Source organism: Vicia villosa, unplaced genomic scaffold (genome assembly GCF_029867415.1).
Source record: "Vicia villosa cultivar HV-30 ecotype Madison, WI unplaced genomic scaffold, Vvil1.0 ctg.005758F_1_1, whole genome shotgun sequence".
Lineage (NCBI taxonomy): Eukaryota > Viridiplantae > Streptophyta > Magnoliopsida > Fabales > Fabaceae > Vicia > Vicia villosa.
Genome location: NW_026706676.1, coordinates 62900 through 83770, shown reverse-complemented (window position 1 = coordinate 83770; position 20871 = coordinate 62900). Strand labels below are relative to the sequence as shown.

At 38.1% G+C, this 20871-nt stretch overlaps 2 protein-coding genes across 2 annotated transcripts; both read left to right on the top strand.

Annotated features, from left to right (window-relative positions):
* Positions 1–11991: 11991 nt before the first annotated feature.
* On the top strand, positions 11992–14007 carry LOC131642754 (uncharacterized). Its single transcript, XM_058912970.1, has 3 exons — positions 11992–12133; positions 12206–12843; positions 12961–14007. The coding sequence occupies exons 1-3, from the start codon at positions 11992–11994 to the stop codon at positions 14005–14007; spliced, it is 1827 nt and encodes a 608-aa protein (XP_058768953.1).
* A 2408-nt stretch (positions 14008–16415) lies between these two features.
* Positions 16416–16814, top strand: LOC131642753 (uncharacterized mitochondrial protein AtMg00310-like). Its single transcript, XM_058912969.1, has one exon. It carries the CDS (start codon positions 16416–16418, stop codon positions 16812–16814), a length of 399 nt encoding a protein of 132 aa, XP_058768952.1.
* The last annotated feature ends 4057 nt before the right edge of the window (positions 16815–20871 follow it).

The window sequence follows — 20871 nt, the reverse complement described above, 5'->3', positions numbered from 1 at the left end:
GATCTAATTCTATCATCACGAACGGTGTAGACAGGATCATCTTCCAAAGTCTAATTCAGTTACTACGAATGGTGCTGACACGACCAACTCTCCAAAAATCTAATTCATCTACTATACGATCAACATTCAAACAACTACTTCTCAAACACTTCAGTCTCGACATCTGGATGGCATCTTTAAGCCCATCTCCAACAAATATTCCTCAATACAAAAAATTTCAGCCTAACACACGGCCTTCCAGACATCTGAGGATGCAATTTGGATTAGTCTAACGCATGACTCATCCATCAACCTGACACACGGTTTTCCAGAGATCTGAGGATGCAAATGAGATTAGTCTAACGCACGACTTATTCTTCAACCTAATGCACGGTTCTCCAGACATCCGAGGATGCAATTGGGATTAGTCTAACGCACGACTCATTCCTCGACCTAACGCACGGTTTTCCAGACATCTAAGGATGCAAATCAGAGTAGTCTAACGCACGACTTATTCTTCGACCTGACGTACGGTCTTCCAGACATCTACGGAAGCAATTCGGATCTGATCTAACGTACGGCACATCCTCCAGCCTAACGCACGATTTTCCAGACATCACATGCTGATGCGAACTAAATTTAGTCTAACGCATGACTCAATCTATCCTCTAGAGACGGTCCCACGAACGACGTATTCTGGTTCTCAATTCTATCAAGCTTGATGGCATCTTTAAGCCCATCTCAATCATGCATCTGTTCTAAATCCCTGGATGGCATCTTCAAGTCCATCTCCCAAAGTCCCTTCATCATCAGCAAGGGCAAATTTCTTGGTATTCTAGTGTTCAATCCTCTTCTACATTCAGATTTTGACAGGCGCACATGCCAGTCTACATCTTCAGATATAAGAAAATTGAATAGGGGCAGCTGTCATACCCCAAAATTTGCCCATACTAGTTCTCTTATACAAAGTCAAATCAGTACATAAAGCTCCAGGACACACTCTCCTATGCAAGGCTCTGAAACTAGGGTTTGGTCTGCTCAAAGGAAAATCAGTGAATCAATGGCTCCAAGGCATCTCATATGGCTCAATATATCTCACACTATCTCTATAACAAGTATCAAGTCTCAATTCAAAAGATTGGCCACTCATTTGTTCAGAAAGTCAACAGTCGACTAAGTTAACCTAAAAGTCAACTGTAGTCAAAGTAAAGACAAGACTCCTGATTTTTTGTCAAGACCCTCATATTGAAGTATCATTCACCATTTGATCAAGAATTGATCATGGTTCATCAAGGAAAGATCAAAAATCAACAAATCAAAAAGTTTCTAAATTAGGGTTTTGTACAGGAAAAGTCAACTGAACTTTGACCAGCCATAACTTTCACATGGAACATCCAAAATTTTCCATCCAAAGCTCATCTTGAAGGAAATTTGATTCTCTATAAATTTGTCTCTCACATGCCAAGTCTAGAAATGCTTTTTTTGAGAGATATGGACTAAAACATTATAGGTCCTTTTCAAAAGTCAACAAAAGGTCACTTTTTTCAAAAGGACACACAAGGAGCATGAAAAATCATTTTGATATGAGACTAAAGGCACTGGTTAGAGGACTCTCTAAGGTTTCTAAAAAGTCCTAGAACACCTCCATACCTCAAAAATTGAGGGAGATAGACCTTGTCAAATTTGGACTATTTTCAAGGGCATATGTGAAGAGAAAAGGTTTAAAAATTCAAATATTTCCAAATGGGCCCATTTCCTTTTCACCCAATCTTCATTTCAAGCCCATGCATGTTCCAAGAATCATATCCTTATATTTTATATTATTTTTTTATTAATTATTTTATGATTTTAATCATTTAAATCATGAATTAATTATATAAAAGTATAAAATATAAAAGATATGATTTGTTCTTATTTTTCAATCATCATCAATCACACAAATATCCAATAATCACTACAAAATCGTACAAGGGTTAATTGGTGGAAAAAGATTGAAATTTGTCCAATTTAGAAAGATTTACAAAACAATTTCATTCAAAAAATCAATATTTGATTTGGTGGAGATTTAATCAAGTTTTACAACCCTAAAACAATCTCTATAAGTACACTAACAAATCCTAATGCCAAGGGTTGGAATTTTCTGCAAGTTGAAGGTCAAACCCGAGCTCAAAAATTCAAGAAAATTTCCAAGATCGAGTTTGCAATACAAGGCAATTCTTGGTGTTCTAGTGATCTCAGCACGTGCATTGAAGATCATTGAAGCTATTCCAGTCACCAGACGCAAGCCAAGCATTTAGGATCGACTCCTAAAAGTCCCACGGTTTGCGTTTCTTTTTCTCTTCGATTTGCATAATACAAGCATTCATAATCAAATCCAATTGCACATACTTGTTTTACGTGACCTACTGAATATTTCTGGAAGTTTAATTACGTTTTTGCGCTGGTATGAGGAAGATGCCATTTTAGGGTTCATGCTTTTGAATTTGAGGGTTTTTTAACCACGTAAAATTAGCCCTTAAGACAGGAACTATTGGATTCGTATGGTCGAGACGAATTCATCTATGGCATCGCGCCAAATTTCCATGGCTGTTTGTGGGTATTCGTAATTCACAGGTGTAAAAGGTCTGGACCTTTTATAGCGTTGTAGAAAGGAACGCTGTAAAAAACGCTTCTGCAAATTCCCAAGGAGGGAGATGATTGCGTGTAAACGTCCTATTGGTCAGACGGGTGGCGCGCAAAATTCTATTCAAAAGAAGGATCAGGTGCATCGCGGTACACGCGTGTATGATGCGCCTTATTGTCCAGCCTTCAGATCGCCCACTCGTTCCCATCCAACGAACCCATACGCGCAGGTGCATGGTAGATCCTCAGCGCGTGCAGCATAGGATCATAAGCTAAGAATTTTCTAATTTTTTTTATTTTTAATTACATACTCTATTTTATTTTATTTATAACATATATATATCTTGTTTTTTTAAAAATTCTTTTTTCTCTCATAATAAAATATCATATGTTTTATTTTCAAGAACTTTTTTTTATATAATTAATAATAATAAGTTATTTATTTTATTTTAATTATTTATTAAATTGATAATATATATATCATTCAAATTATCATTTATATATTATTTTCTATTATTCTTATTTATTTATTTATAATGACATATTTCTTTTATTTTATTTATTTTCCCATTATCATATTTATTTACTTATATTTATTCAAAAAATTCATATATGTCTTGTTTTAATTCCAAAAAAAAATCGTAAAGAATTGTTTTTTGCCTGATTAAATCATTTTCTTGTCCCTGATTTAATTAATTAGGTTGCGAAACCAATAACTAATTAAATCAAGCCTTTATCTTATTTAAATGCCCGAATCAGGGTTTATGAGAATCTGTCCTATACTGAAAAACTTTCCTCTTTTTCTATGCCTTTTCAGGGTTACTTTTCAGATGCCTTCCGACTACGCGCCCCGCCTTCTACAAAGCTAAGTATTCTATTTAGTTTCTATTTCAAAGTCTATTTTATTTCCTTTTAAATCAGGGTTTGTCTCGCCTACATTCAATCTTCTGCCTCCGCCTTGTCATTTTCAGGTTTAATCCTGAGGCTTCCTCCGACCGCCAACCATGTCAGATCAAATTCAAATGCAAAGCTAAGTGCCTTTTTATTTATTTATTATTAATTTCTTTATATTTATTTTTTATTAGGGTTAGCAATGTCCGCCTCCGAACCGATAATGCACTCACCCCATTTTTTGGTTTGCCATTTTTCCCACCTTTTCAAGGTTTGTCAATTGCCAAAGCGTCGAGTATCGGTAATCCTAAACCCTAATCTCAATTATATTATTACTTGTTTCAAACCCATTTGTGTTATCCCGCTGGTTTCAATTCCCCTCTCCTCCGCTGGTTGCAATTTCCCTTCCCCCATTAATATTGATTATATCAACTGCGTGGTTAGTAATTCTAGGGAGTGCAACTTGTTAACTGAATTAGCATCACTTAAATTTACAAGATAATATAACTGAATATAATCACGTGATTGGTGCACACACGCACACTTTTGGGGTAAACCTCTCTGTTGCCCTGTAGCCTGTTGCCTTGTTGCCCGTTGCCTTGTGTTTTTTGCAGAATAGTCAGTCCCTCGAATACGAGGATACCTCAGCCCTGTTGCCTCGATTAAAGATCATGGTCCCTAATGATGCTGCCTTCGGTACACTAAAAAATGATCTCGACCCTCGAAAGTTGCCTACGAAAAAAGACTGAGGTATCCTCTAGTTGCCTAAACGAAAGGCTATTCTGATCTTTCCCTTAGACTACCTGCCTCTCTATGGCATGTCAGTCTTATGGCGAACGATAATGCGATGACCCGTTTACATCCAAACGAAAGGCTTCATGCCCTCTCATGGCATGGATAGACCCTTTCATCCTGAAAGGCTAAAAGAAACCTATTATCTAAGTTTAAGGTAATTGCTCCTAATTGTTTTGCTCTGGCTAAAACTGTTTTCTCATATTCTTTCTCATAAATCTTCAAAATGGCTACGCTCATTTACGAGCTAAAGTCCATATTCTTCTTCTACCTTTCTTTTCAAAAACGAGCAAAGCAATTAAGAGCCCATGGAAAACCATGGATGCAAAGGGTACCTTACACCTTCCCTTTGCACAAATTACCCCCTGAACCCTGTTTTCTCTAAAAGGTTTTTTCTGTTTCTTTTAGCCTTTCTGATTATTTGGATAAAATAAAAGTCGGTGGCGACTCTTGTTGGCTTACCGTACATTTCGATTATAAAAGTCAGTTCACCGTGTTACAGGTTTCAACGAAGAAGGTGGAGATGAAGAATGGGAAAAGGAATCTGATACATGTGATAATCATAGATGGGATTGTTGATGGTCATGAAGCTATTGAAAAAAGGATGAAGGTCCCATAAGATCAACACGAAACAGTTATAACAAAACCAGAGGTGGTGTTGGAAGTCCAACACCGCCTCGCCCAATGAAAATCTTGAGTTGGAACTCCAGGGGGTTGGGGAGTCCCCATGCAGTTCGAGCCTTGATAAGGCTCACTCTTTTGGAAAATCCCGACATTGTGTTTATTACGGAGTCACATTTAAAGAAGAAGGAGGTGCATAGTATTAAATATAAGAGTGGTTACAAGTGTTGTTTAAGTGTGGATTGTAGAGGTATGGGGAGGGAAAGAGCTGGAGTTTTGATTCTCTTCCGGAAGGAAAACATTCAACTTAAGATCCTTTCTTATTCTAAGAATCACATAGGGGGGACTGTTGTGGACGAGGTTGACAACCAAGACTGGTTTTTCAATGGTGTTTATGGCCACCTGGAGGAGCTAAACAAGAGGTATACTTGGAATCTTATTCAGGACTTGGTTAGTAGGGGAGGGGATAGAGTTTCGTGCTTTGGTGATCTAAATGATATTATCTCTAAACAAGAGAAAGTGGGAGGGAACAGTAGGTCGTCTTCTCAGTTCTCTTTGGGAAAACAAGTCCTAGACATTTGTGGATTAACAGATTTAGGATTCCAGGGCCATCCTTTTACTTGGACTAATGGCATAAAGGGGAAGTATAACATTCAATGTAGTCTAGATAGGGCTATAGCTTCTCAAAGCTTCCTCAACAGATTCTCACCAACAAAAGTCATTCACTTGCCAAGGTTTGGATCGGATCACGCGGTGCTAAGGATTGATTTGGAGGCAGATTTGAGCAGTAGTAACAAAAGAAGGAAACACTTGTTTAGATTTGAAGAGGCCTGGAGCAGAGAAAAAAATGCGAGTCTATGGTGCGTGAGGTTTGGAATAGTCTCCCAGGGAATGGCGTTTCAAAAATTGCTGGATTACAAGGTTTAGAAGAAAATTTCAAAGAATACAGAGTTAATACGGTGAAACAAGAGCTGCAACGGATTGAGTCCTTTCTGCAGGAGGAAAACAACTGGGATGCTAGTGAGGAGGAAATTGCATCAAGCCCAAAGGAATAGCCTGCTGCAAGTTAAAGAAATCATATGGAGACAAAAAAGTAGAGCCGTTTGGTTACACCATGGAGATAAAAATTCAAAATTCTTCCACAAGAAAGCTAAGCAGAGAAGGAAAACAAATGCCATTCAGAAACTTTGTAGATGTTGTTGATTGGCTGTAATTTTTGGTAAAACTCATTGTGTTTCTATCTTGTCAAATCTGGTGTCATGACATGCTTTCTACTGTTGTGAAGTTTTTCTTATGCAGGCCTTTACCTGATGTCAAGGCCGATGTCATGACATTCGCAGCTGTTACGTTCTTTTCTATTACTATTTATGGTTATGTGATCTGATAAGATCCTATGCGCTTTATTTGGTAATGTTGGATTCTGATCTGATTCAAGGACGTCTTTGATGGTTATTATTTTTAGTTCCTTGATTTATGGAAATTAGTTTTATTAGGGTTAAAACTAATTTGGATCCAAGGCCCAGCTGCTGTGTTTTATGAAGGCTATATATTCTACGAAGAAGCTGCTGATCACGTTAGGGTTTTTGGATTGAGAAGCTTTGAGAGTTCTTTGTTTTTAAGTTTTGCGTTCTAGCTTTCTTGTAAGCCAAACAATCATCATGATGATTGTCTTGGTCTAGGTGTTTTGGTTTGAGTTGTAAGAAGTACTCGAAGCTTTTAAGCAAGAGTACTATTGTACTTGATCAAAGCTTTTAAGCAAGATCAAGTTGTGTCTTTGAAGTGTGTCTTCTTCTGTTATTAGTAGAGCGTTTGTCATCACTGCTGTGATTGAGGGGGAGTGAGTAGGATCTCTGATCTAAGAAGTTTTAGATTGAAGTTGCATTGGGTAGATATTAAGTGAAAGGAGTAATCTTGATCTGTATTACCTTGAATTAATATTACTTATAGTGGACTTCCTCCCTGGCTTGGTAGCCCCCAGATGTAGGTGTGATTGCACCGAACTGGGTTAACAACTTTCTTGTGTTGATATTCAGTTTACTTTCTGTTCATTTGTTTAAAAGCATTCAGATAGTAATGTCGTGACATCCTGTACGACATCGCGTGTCTGAGTCCAGAATTTCAATTGGCATCAGAGCAGGCACCCTGCCTGTTTTTTTTACTGGGTGAGATCTAGGGACAGTATTTTCTGGTACTATGGACAAAGAAGGTGGTGGATTTGTGATTAGACCACCCATTCTGGATGGTTCCAATTATGATTATTGGAAACCTCGCATGGTGGCTTTTCTGAAATCCGTGGATAGTAAAGCATGGAGAGCTGTGAACAAAGGATGGGAACATCCTGTCATTACTGATAAAGATGGCAAGAAAACTCTTAAACCAGAGGAAGAATGGGACAAAGATGAGGAGGCATTGGCGCTTGGCAACTCTAAAGCTTTAAATGCTTTATTCAGTGGAATTGACAGGAATATATTCAGACTAGTACACTAGTGTGAACTAGCCAAAGATGTCTAGGATACCCTCAAGACTACTCATGAGGGCACCTCCAAAGTGAAGATGTCAAGACTTCAACTGCTAACTACGAAGTTTGAAAATCTAAGGATGAGAGATGATGAAAGTATTCAGGATTTTCATATGAATATTCTTGATATTGCTAATACCTCAGGAGCTTTGGGAGAGAAAATGTCTGATGAAAAGCTGGTAAGAAAAATCCTTAGATCCCTACCTAAGAGATTTGATATGAAAGTTACAGCTATAGAAGAGGCACAGGACATCAGCAAAATGAAGGTAGAAGAGTTAATTGGATCTCTTCAAACCTTTGAGATGGGGATCAGTGACAATTCTGAAAAGAAAAACAAAAGCATAGCGTTTGTGTCCAACTCTCAAGAAGAAGCAGAGGAAAATAGAGAAGAGAATCTATCTGAATCTATAGCTATGCTTGGTAAACAATTCAACAAAATAATGAGAAGAATGGATCAGAAGCCAAGACCTAATGCCAAGAACATCTCATCAGACACCAGCAGATCTTATGACTCTGGCAGAAGAGCAAAACCAGAAGAAAAGTACAATCACAGCAAAGGGATTCAATGTCATGGATGTGAAGGGTATGGACATATTAGAGCTGAATGTCCTACTTATCTCAAGAAACAAAAGAAAGTATTGTCAGTCTCCTGGTCTGATGAAGAGTCTGAGAGTGATTTTGAAGAAGAATTAGCCAAACATGTCACAGCCCTTACTGGGGTTTGTAATTCTGATGAAGACTCTAGTGAAGATGAGCTAACCTTTGAAGAACTGGCAGCCTCCTACAGAAAGCTGTGTATCAGAAGTGCTGAAGTTTGTCAACAAGGTGAAAAGCAGAAGAAATACATAGTTCAGTTGGAGGCTGATAACAAAGGACTTAGTAAAACTAGATCTGAACTAAACAGTGAAATTATCATGTTACAATCCAAGCTTTATCAGATGTCAAAATCTGTAAAAATGTTGAACAGTGGCTCGAATATGTTGGAGGAGATTTTGCAGATTGGAAAAAGTTCAGGAGATATGTCTAGTATAGGATTTGTTGGTGCAAAGAAACATTCCCAAGATAATAGCAGAGCTAAACCTGAAGCTGAGATGTTGAAACCAATGTCAAAACATGTGACTCAACATCAAGACAAAAGTGGAATGAAGAAAAAGTTTCAAAGATGGAGATGTCACTACTGTGGAAGATTTGGACACATTAAGCCCTTTTGCTTCAGATTATATGGATACCCAGATCAAGATCCTTACTACAAACCTAAGCAGATCATGCCCATCCAGAAGCAACAATGGAAACCTAAAAATATGGCTTTAATAGCCCATACATCTCTTAGAGTTTCAGCCAAAGAAGATTGGTATTTTGACAGTGGATGTTCCAGACACATGACTGGAATCAAGAATCTGCTTGTTGATATCAAGAATCACTCTACTAGCTATGTAACCTTTGGTGATGGAGCTAAAGGAGAAATCAAAGGAGTTGGAAAACTAGACTGTTCAGGAGTGCCAAATTTAGAAGGTGTTTTGTTGGTCAAAGGGTTGACTGCTAACCTCATAAGCATCAGCCAACTCTGTGACCAAGGATACCAAGTCAACTTCACTAAAGCTGAGTGTGTGGTTACTAATGAAGAAAAGGAAGTAGTAATGAGGGGAGTCAGATCTAAAGATAACTGCTACTTGTGGGTGTCCCATGAATCCAGCTACTCAACTGTATGTTCTAAAGAAGAAGAAGCAAAGCTGTGGCACCAAAAACTTGGCCACCTTCATCTAAGAGGTATGAAAAGGATTATTTCTCTGGAAGCTGTGAGAGGAATTCCTAATCTACAAATTGATGAAGGGAGAATATGTGGTGAATGTCAGGTAGGAAAACAAACCAGGATATCACATCCAAAGGTTAAACATCTGACCACTTCCAGAGTTCTTGAACTGCTCCATATGGACTTGATGGGACCAATGCAAATGGAAAGTCTTGGAGGAAAGAAATATGCTTATGTGGTTGTGGATGACTACTCCAGATACACTTGGGTAAACTTCATCAGAGAAAAGTCAGATGTGTTTGATGTTTTCAAGGACCTGTGTCAAAGAATTCAAAGAGAAAAAGAAAATGGTGTTGTGAGAATTAGAAGTGATCATGGAAAGGAATTTGAGAATCAAAAGTTTGCTGAGTTCTGCTCCTCTGAAGGAATACATCATGAATTTTCATCACCTATTACTCCACAGCAAAATGGGGTTGTTGAAAGAAAAAATAGAACCATTCAAGAATCAGCCAGAGCTATGATCCATGCTAAGAATCTTCCTATCTACTTCTGGGCTGAAGCCATGAATACTGCTTGTTATGTCCATAATAGAGTTACCTTAAGAAAAGGAACCTCTACCACACTATATGAGATCTGGAAGGGAAGAAAACCCACTGTCAAATACTTCCATGTGTTTGGTAGTAAGTGTTACATTCTTGCTGATAGAGATCACAGAAGGAAGATGGATTCCAAGAGTGATGAAGGGATCTTTCTGGGCTACTCTACAAACAGTAGAGCCTATAGAGTGTTCAACTCAAGAACCAGAGTAATAATGGAGTCCATAAATGTTGTGGTTGATGATGTCCACAATCAAGCAGATGTCACAAAAGATGTCGGAACATTCTGGGATATCACAGCTAAAGGATCTACAAGAGAAGATGATTGCAGTCCTACTATCACAGAGTCTGAGACTGAACCTCCTAACAAGAGTCTATCTATAAGAGTTCAAAAAGATCATCCTAGTGAACTTATTATAGGAGATCTCAACAGTGGAGTTACTACAAGGTCAAGAGAACTAGCTTCAAACTCTTGTTTTGTGTCAAAAATCGAACCTAAGAATGTTAAGGAAGCATTAACAGATGAGTTCTGGATTAATGCCATGCAGGAAGAATTAGGTCAGTTTGAAAGGAATGAAGTATGGGAGCTGGTACCAAGACCTAAAGGTACTAATGTCATTGGAACAAAATGGGTTTACAAGAACAAGTCAGATGAACTGGGAATTGTTATCCGAAACAAAGCAAGGCTAGTTGCTCAAGGATACACTCAAGTTGAAGGAATTGACTTTGATGAAACCTTTGCTCCTGTTGCTAGACTTGAGTCAATTAGATTACTGCTAGGAGTTGCTTGTATTCTAAAATTCAAATTATACCAGATGGATGTGAAGAGTGCCTTTTTGAATGGATACTTGAATGAGGAAGTTTATGTGGAGCAACCTAAAGGTTTTGCTGATCCAAACCATCCTGACTATGTGTACAAACTAAGAAAAGCTCTTTATGGCCTGAAACAAGCCCCTAGAGCTTGGTATGAGAGACTAACTGAGTTTCTTACTAGTAATGGGTACAGGAAAGGAGGGATAGATAAAACTCTTTTTGTTAAAGATGAAGGAGGGAAGATCCTGATTGCTCAAATCTATGTGGATGATATTGTGTTTGGTGGGATGTCAGACAAGATGACTAGACATTTTGTTGATCAGATGCAATCAGAATTTGAAATGAGCCTAGTTGGAGAATTAACTTATTTTCTTGGGCTGCAAGTTAAACAGATGGAAGACTCAATCTTTCTCTCTCAGAGTAAGTATGCTAAAAACATTGTTAAAAAGTTTGGAATGGAAAATGCTACTCACAAAAGAACACCAGCTCCTACTCACTTAAAATTGTCCAAAGATGAAAAGGGAACCAGTGTTGATCAAAGTTTATACAGAAGCATGATAGGAAGCCTGCTGTATCTCACAGCCAGTAGACCTGATATTGCTTTTGCTGTTGGGGTGTGTGCTAGGTATCAAGCAGACCCCAAGATCAGTCATATCAACCAAATCAAGAGGATCCTGAAATATGTGAATGGTACTTGTGAGTATGGAATGCTCTACTCTCATGGGTGTGAACCTATTCTCACTGGATATTGTGATGCAGATTGGGCTGGAAGTGCTGATGACAGAAAAAGTACTTCAGGAGGATGTTTCTTCTTGGGGAATAATCTTATTTCATGGTTCAGCAAGAAACAAAATTGTGTGTCTTTATCCACTGTAGAGGCAGAATACATTGCAGCAGGAAGTAGTTGCTCTCAGCTTGTTTGGATGAAACAAATGTTAACAGAATACAATGTCACACAAGATGTCATGACATTATATTGTGACAACTTAAGTGCCATTAACATTTCAAAGAATCCCATTCAGCACAGCAGGACCAAGCACATTGATATTAGACACCACTACATTAGAGATCTTTATGAGGATAAAATAATTGCCTTGGAACATGTTGCTACAAATCTTCAACTGGCTGACATTTTCACAAAAGCCTTGGATGCAAATCAATTTGAAAATCTAAGAAGTAAACTAGGCATTTGTCTTTGTGAAGGATTATAGCAATTAATTGGGTGTGGGGCCAACATTATTTCTCTCTCCAAATATTTGCTATCATTACACATTAAAGTGTATTTTCCCCCCCTTTTACAATTTGCCCAAACGGTTTCCATTCCCCCAAAACCTATCCTCAACACTCACGCTACCTCTCTGTGTCTCTGCATTCACAAACCTTTACCCAGCATTCTATTTTCTCTCATCATGTCTCAGAGTTCTCCCTCAAAGAAATCGTCTCCTTCCTCTGAAACAGCATCAGGATCTAGGGCACCCAATGTGGTGAGTGATCAAGATGTTGTGTTGAATGTTGTGCCATTGAACTCTGTTCCTGCTACCGATCCTGTTCGTAATCCACCAAGAAAGATGCATGCAAGAAAATCAACTGGTGAATCTGTTCCAGAAACTTTTTCTGTTCAAGGTAGAGAGGGCTCTGCTTATGTTCACAATGCGATCGCAGGTATTGTCACAAGAATCTTGAATGAAGGGCACCAGGTTGATGGAATATCTGTTCCTCTAGCCCAAATTCCTGCCTCTGAGAACAGCAAAGATGATCAAGATGGTCAAGATGATGCTAGCAAAGATCAGGGTGATGTTGAGACATCTGTTGACAACAATGATGAGAAGACCCCTGGTGCCAAAGATGTTGAGACATCTGAAGCTATCAATGTTGAAACATCTGGTACTAAAGATGCTGAGATTCTTGAACCTGAGAAAGCTGAAAAGGTTCCTGTTGCTCCTTCTAAAGAAACCCTTAATGAAGGCCCTACTGTGCATGATGTGGTGAATCTGGATGATCTGGATGATTCTATTGACATTGCTGATGATGAGCTCATCTCTAGCATCTCTCATAGAGTCAAGACTCGTAAGGGAAAACAGGTTTGTGATCAAGATTTTTCCAAACCTCAAGCTACTCCTCAAGTTACTCCTCAAAAGAAGGTCACTATAAAGAAGATCAAGAAGGTCCCTGCTGAACCTTCAACCACTGGGAGCAAGACTGCAGTGAAGAAGAGGAAGGAAAGAAGTGTTTCTGCCCCTGAAGATGATGTCTTAAGTGATGTCCCTGACATTCCATCAAAGAAGAAGATTGCTGTCACAAAATCCTCCACAAAGGTTCGTGATGTTCCTTTGGACAACATTTACTTGCACTATGCTTCAAATGCTATCCAGTGGAAGTTTGTTTATCAAAGAAGGCTGGCTCTAGAAAGAGAATTAGCTAATGATGCTCAGGAATGTCAAGAGGTCATGAAGCTCATCAAGTCTGCAGGTTTGATTAAAACTGTTACTCATTTTTCAAAGTGTTATGAAATGCTTGTGAAGGAATTTATTGTGAATTTGTCTCAAGATTGTTGTGATGGAAGAACTGATGATTTTCATAAGGTGTATGTTAGAAGAAAGTGTATAGATTTTTCCCCTGCTGTTATCAACCTATATCTAGGTAGAGATGCTGAGGCTCAACCTGAGCTTGAAGTGACTGATAATGAGGTGTGCAAGGTAATCACTGGTGGTAAGGTTAAGAAGTGGCCCATAAAGAGCAAACTGTCTGCTAGTTCTCTTAATGTCAGGTATGCATTGCTGCACAAGATTGGTGCTGCTAACTGGGTGCCTACCAATCACACTTCTACCATTGCTGTTGGCCTAGGAAGATTCATATATGCTGTGGGAACCAAGACAAAATTTGACTATGGGACTTACATATTTGATCAAACTATGAGGCATGTTGGTACCTCTGCTACCAAGCTTCCCATTGCTTTCCCATCTCTGATATGTGGGATAATCCTCAAGAAACACCCTGGAATTCTGAAAAGTAAAGATTCTGTATGTAAGAGGGAGAGTGCTTTGTCTTTTCACTACAAGCTGCTTCAGAGGTCTGATGACATGACATCTGCTGGGACATCACAACCCAGCAAGTCTGTGAACAAAGCCCTTCTTATTGCTGAGCTGAAAGAGACTTGTCAAGAGTTGGACAACAGGAAGCTAAAACTTGAAAAGCTCATCCAAAGTCTTGAGCAGTCTACAGATGATGACCTTGCTGGTGAGAGGGATGGTGACAATATGGATGAAGACAAAGGTGCTGAGGAAGAGGCTGAGGAAGAGGCTGAGGATGCTGAAGCTGAGGGTGCTGAAAGTGGGAGTAGTGATGCTGCTGCAGAGACTAGTAGCTCAAGTGATGACAATCCTGGTGGCTCTAGTGATGAAGACAGTGATGGGTCTGATGATTAGCTCTGATTTTGATTGTGTTTTGGCTCCTTTTGTGGCTAAAAAGGGGGAGTAATGGTGGTTGTTTTGTTGTTAATGGTGGTTGTTTTGTTGTTTTGGTGGTCTTTTGGTTTTTCTTGTTGGCTGATGGACATGGTTGTTTTTTTGTTGTTTTCTTTATTTTGGGTGTTCCCTGGTTCTCCCTGACAATGACAAGTGGTTTCTGTAACAGTTGATTAAGTAGATGTTTTCTGGTTTTCTGGTGATTAATCAAGATGCTGTTGTTTGCTTACAGAATTTATTTTTCTGTTGTTGGCTGCTGTGTATGCTCTGATATCTATTTGGTTACATCTATTAGTGTTTTAGCCAAAAATTTGCCAAAGGGGGAGTTTGTAGATGTTGTTGATTGGCTGTAATTTTTGGTAAAACTCATTGTGTTTCTATCTTGTCAAATCTGGTGTCATGACATGCTTTCTACTGTTGTGAAGTTTTTCTTATGCAGGCCTTTACCTGATGTCAAGGCCGATGTCATGACATTCGCAACTGTTACGTTCTTTTCTATTACTATTTATGGTTATGTGATCTGATAAGATCCTATGCGCTTTATTTGGTAATGTTGGATTCTGATCTGATTCAAGGACGTCTTTGATGGTTATTATTTTTAGTTCCTTGATTTATGGAAATTAGTTTTATTAGGGTTAAAACTAATTTGGATCCAAGGCCCAGCTGCTGTGTTTTATGAAGGCTATATATTCTACGAAGAAGCTGCTGATCACGTTAGGGTTTTTGGATTGAGAAGCTTTGAGAGTTCTTTGTTTTTAAGTTTTGCGTTCTAGCTTTCTTGTAAGCCAAACAATCATCATGATGATTGTCTTGGTCTAGGTGTTTTGGTTTGAGTTGTAAGAAGTACTCGAAGCTTTTAAGCAAGAGTACTATTGTACTTGATCAAAGCTTTTAAGCAAGATCAATTGTGTCTTTGAAGTGTGTCTTCTTCTGTTATTAGTAGAGCGTTTGTCATCACTGCTGTGATTGAGGGGGAGTGAGTAGGATCTCTGATCTAAGAAGTTTTAGATTGAAGTTGCATTGGAAAGATATTAAGTGAAAGGAGTAATCTTGATCTGTATTACCTTGAATTAATATTACTTATAGTGGACTTCCTCCCTGGCTTGGTAGCCCCCAGATGTAGGTGTGATTGCACCGAACTGGGTTAACAACTTTCTTGTGTTGATATTCAGTTTACTTTCTGTTCATTTGTTTAAAAGCATTCAGATAGTAATGTCGTGACATCCTGTACGACATCGCGTGTCTGAGTCAAGAATTTCAAACTTAAAGATGATACTAGTTTTTGGTGGAGAGGTGAAGAAAATATGGAAACGCTGTTGGTTAGTTATTTTTCGGATTTGTTCACTTCCTCAATACCTGAAAACATAGCTGAAGTCTGTTCAGTGGTGCGAGGAAAAATTTATGATGAACACTTTAGGTGGTGTGAGGAAAGTTTTACTGCCATTAAATTCAAGGAAGCTCTTTTCCAGATGAGTCCCCTCAAAGCGCCTGGTCCGGACGGTCTATCTGCGCTATTCTTTCTGAAGTACTGGAACATAGTTGGTTAAGAGGTAAGCCAATTGGTACAGGACATTCTCAATAATAACAAGGATCCTGGTGATATTAATAGTACCCATATTGTTCTCATTCCCAAGTTCAAAAACCCTGCTACTCCGAAGGACTTCAGGCCCATTAGTTTGTGCAATATGGTGATGAAGATTGTCTCGAAGACGATTGCAAACCGCATCAAGAAGTTTATTTCGGAAATAGTGGATGATGAACAAAGTGGCTTTGTAAGTGGGAGGTTAATTACAGATAATGCCTTGGTGGCTATGGAGTGCTTTCATTGGCTCAAGAAGAAGAAGAAGACGGGAAAGAGGGGAGTGATGGCTTTAAAGCTAGATAAGTCAAAGGCTTATGATAGGTTGGAGTGGCCATTTGTGGTGGAGGTTCTCTATTTGATGGGTTTTCCAGGAAACTTGGTTAATTTGATTAAGAGATGTATTTCAACGGTGTCTTACAAAATCCTTATCAATGGTCAGCCAAGCAGGGGTTTCACTCCTAAGAGGGGTCTTCGTCAAGGAGACCCGCTCTCTCCGTATTTATTTATTATTTGTGCCGATGTTCTTTCAGGTTTGCTTAATAAGGAAGCTTTGGAAAAGAGGATTCAGGGAATTCAAGTTGTGAGACAGGCCCCGGTGATCACACATCTCTTTTTTGCAGATGACAGCCTTTTGTTCTCAAGGGCTACATGTCAAGAAGCAGATAGAATTATGACAACCCTTAAATATTATCAACTTTCATCAGGACAAGTGGTTAATCTCGACAAGTCAGAGGTATTTTTGAGTTAAAACGTGCGTGAAGAGGATAGAGCTATGATCCATGCAAGGATGGGGGTACAGTCTGTTGCGAATCACTCTAGATATCGTGGCTTTCTTGTGATCTTTGGAAGATCAAAAAAGGAGGTTTTTTCACTTGTCGTAGAGAGAGTTTGGAAGAAAATTAAGGGGTGGAAGGAACAATTCTTGTCTAGAACTGGGAAAGAAGTCCTAATAAAAGCAGTAGCCCTTGCGATTCCAACATATGTGATGAGTTGTTACAAAATGTCAGAAGCTCTTTGCAAAGAGATTGAAGCGATGTTGGCAAAGTTTTGGTGGGGGTCCAAAAATGGGGAGAGGAAAGTTCATTGGATGAGCTGGGAAAAACTGTCAAGATCAAAAGGTAGTGGAGGTATGGGCTTTCGCGGTATCAGTGAATTTAACAAGAGTCTTCTAGGGAAGCAGTACTAGAGGTTGATGAATTGTGAGGGCTCTCTAGTTTGTAGGGTTTTGAAAGGAATATACTTCCCAAGGACCTCAATGGATAAAAGCTGCAATGGATATGCCCCAAGTTTTGCTTGGACAAGTATTCTAAGCGCATAGGATCTTATTCACAATGGCCCGAGGTGGAGAATATGTGATGGGCATCAGGTCAAATTTTTTTAGGACAGGTGGCTGCCATCCAATAATGGCTTCCAAGTCAAATCCCAACGAAGAATTCTTGGTGATGATTGCAGGGTAATGGACCTCATCGATGAAGACTTGAGAACCTGGAAAAGAGACTTAATCTTCCAAGCCTTTGATCACGATGAAACATGTCATATTGTTAGTATCCCTCTGTCTAGAGGTTCATTGCGAGATAAAATGATTTGGCACTTTGAAAAAATTGGAGAATTTTCTGTTAGATCTTCTTACCACCTTTGCATGCAGGTTAAAGGTTCAAAGTCTCCTGGCCCTTCTAGTCCACCCTGCAAGAAACTCTGGAAGCACATTTGGAAAGCTCCAGTCAATACCAGAGTAAGAAATTTTCTGTGGAGAGATGCAAAGAATATTTTGCCTACAAAGGACAATTTGATGAAAAAAGGCATCAGGTTAGACCCCTTATATTCTCTGTGCAATAAGGATGTTGAGAATGTTCGACACCTTTTTATGGACTGTGAGTTTGCGAAGACTGCTCTTTTCTCCTCTATCCTGAGTTATAGAATTCCGGCTGCTCTTGATTTCAATGATTGGCTCCTGAGTATACTCTCTTGTGGAGATGTCTTTATTTCACAATTAATCTGTACTGTAGGTTATAAAATCTGGCTGGGTAGAAATCTCAAACTGTACCAATCGAAGGACTCGTCGCCGGTGAAGTTCACGGAGGAAGTTGTGGATAGTGTAGTGGAGTTCAACAAATGGAATTCTGCAAGAGGTGTGGAAGATAGGGAGAACGTCACTTCAGATTCGACTAAAAATGATGTCCATTTCATTTACGTTGATGCTAACATTTCTGAAGATGGCTTCTTGACTATGGGATGCATCATTAAAGATCAACATCAATCAATCTCAATTGCTGCCTACAAAAGAGAAGATGTCACAATCGAGGTTGCGGTGGGAGAGGCAATTGCAATTCGTTGGGTCTGTACTTGGCTACAGGTTTGCAGCTGGAAAGTATAGTGGTTAAGTCAGATGCTAAGGTGGTTATAGATTGTATCAATTCCATTCGAAAGTTTGCTGTCTTGGAGCCTGTTGTTTTAGATATTAGATCTTTTCTAAATAGTTTTAATTTCTCTTCTCTGTTGTTTAATAGTAAATGATGTAATGTGCAAGCTCATAACTTGGCTAGATTTGCGTATGTTGTTGGGTCTAGGAACTGGATTGGAGACTATCCATCTATGGAGGCCTCTACTCTTGTACCAGTTGCTGGTTCTTTTTCTTAATGAAAACTATTTTCCCCTAAAAAAATGAAATACAATTTTATAAAAACTTTCATAATTTCTTATTTTCATACCAGAGTTATTATTTTTCTTATTATCTGTGAAAAGTCTAAAACGATTTATAATAAAAAACGGAGGTAGTATCTTATTTATAATAATATAAATTTAAATGATACATAGTTCGATTTGTTGGATTTATGGATGGATTTAAAAATAAAAAGAATTTTGTTGACTATTATCTTAAAAATTATATGGAAATATTTCAACAAAAAAAAGTGTAGCTTGTAGCTATGCTATTGGTCTTGTTTTGTTGAAAATCTTAAGAACGATTATACTCTAGTGGGTGATAAGAGAAAGCGTAAAGTAATAGTTAACTAATTCAATATTCATTTTTTAAAAAATTTTAATATATCATAAAACTTGTAATTTTAATATGACGAATTGGAAAAAGGATATAAGATATTATATATTAATTGATTCAAAACTCAAGGGTTTTATCAAGGCACTCTCCTAAGCAAGGATCTCCTAAAATAGGGTTTTGTACCCTCCTAAGGAAATGGACAAAATAAGGTCCCCAATGGAGTTCCTATGACTCATTATGCTTCAGGACATTTCCATGTCAAAAGTCAAGGTTCAATTCCAAGGTTTGCTCATTCAATGACTCAGATGACCTACAATCGACTAGTTAGACCTAAAAGTCAACAATGGTCAAAATAAAGTCAAAACTCCTGACTTTTGGTCAACATCAAGTATTGGAGGTTATATCCATCATTTGATCAAGGGTTGATCATGATTCATCAATAAAAACTCATAAATGAACAAATTCAAAAGGTTCAAATTAGGGTTTTTTTAAAGGAAAAGTCAACTCAACTTTGAATGGCCATAACTTTCACATGGAGTATCAGAAATTCCTCACTCAAAGCCTCTTTTGAAGGAAATTGAATCCTCTACAACTTTGTCTCTCACAAGCCAAGGCCAGAAATACTTCATTTGAGAGATATGGTACAAAAGATTATAGGTCCTTTCCAAAAGTCAACCAAAAGCAGTTTTTTGTCAAAGGGCATATCATCAAGATAAAATCCCCAAATGAAACATATGTTCTAAATTGGCTTATAGAGGACATCTTTAGGTTTCTAAAAATTCTTAGAACTCCTTTATATCTTGAAAATTGAGGGAGATATGCCTTGTCAAAGTTGGGCAATTTTGGAGGCAAAATGTGAAATAAAAGAGGTTCAAATTGGAATTTTTTGCAAATGGGCCTAACCTTTTATGGCTTAACCTTGATCCACAAGTTATCCAAAGCATTTGTCACGAATTATAACATTTTATTTGATTTTATATAATTTTATTTCATTTACAAAATGATTTAAAGTGATATAATTGAAAGAAAAATCAAAGATTGGATTTAGGGAAACATATTGATCAACTCCAATCAACATTTATGGCAAATTGGCAATATAATTTCGTGCTACAATGATTGAAAAAAGATTAATGCAAGATTGGACAAAATTAGAAGGTTTCTATTCAAGTTTCAAATCAAATTTCTCAAACTTTGCAAGATTTGATTCAAAGGGCCTTTGGACTATTATGTTGACCTAAATTGTTCCTCTATAAATATACAACACAAAGCAATTAAGTAGGGGTTGAAAATTCTGGTCAGAAGCGCATAGTCAAGAATAAGAAAATTCATACAAAACTCAAGTTCGGTTTGGGAGAATCAGGCTATTGCAAGAAGATTGGAAGGTTGCAAAAGATTCCTTGAAGCATCCTGAAGGTATCTGGATCGATGCTCTGCCTCAGCACCCCCAGAACGACCTCCAATAAGCCAAGGTACATCACTCTGAACTTTGAATCGATTGTTATAATTCACGCATTCTCATAGCGATTCGCTTGCATATTATGATTGATATGGATGTTGTGATCGTTTCTGTATGGTTGGATTAAGATTTAAGTGCTTAAAACGTATTCGGCCATTGGAGGCCGAGTTAGGGTTTTCAGGTTTCAATTTAGGGCTTTCTGTTAGGGGTGAAATTAAACAAAATTAGAATTGTATCTGGGTATAGGAACTTTGGACGAAGAAATTGGGATGGTCGCGCCAAATTTCTTTGGTTTGTAAGTGATTTTATGATTACAGGGCTGAATTGCTACAAACGAATTCGTAGCAAAATATACAAAGTTTTACAGGTATGTGTGGGGAAGATGATGAGGTGTCCTCATCTGGTTCGCCAGTTTAAAAATTCGCGCGCGTTTCCATGATGTTTCTTGATTTCATATATAATATGTTAAGCGCATGTATTAAACAACTAACAGATTTAGTTGGAGTGGTGAAGAAGCGTGTATGTGAGGGACAGGTCATGGGTTCGAGCCTCCCCTCCAACTTTATTTTTAATAAAACGTTTAGTTTCCTGATCCCATGCGCTGCCAACCAGATAGACCACCATAAGCCCTCAGATCTGGCCATTAAATTCTCAAATCCTCCAGATCCAATGTCCCAGGATTAGTCCCCATACCATAAACCCTAATTGCAGCCATATTGAATCAAAACCTTTTATTATTTATTTTAATTATTCAAATGTTAATTTAATTAACTTTTTAATATTTATATATTT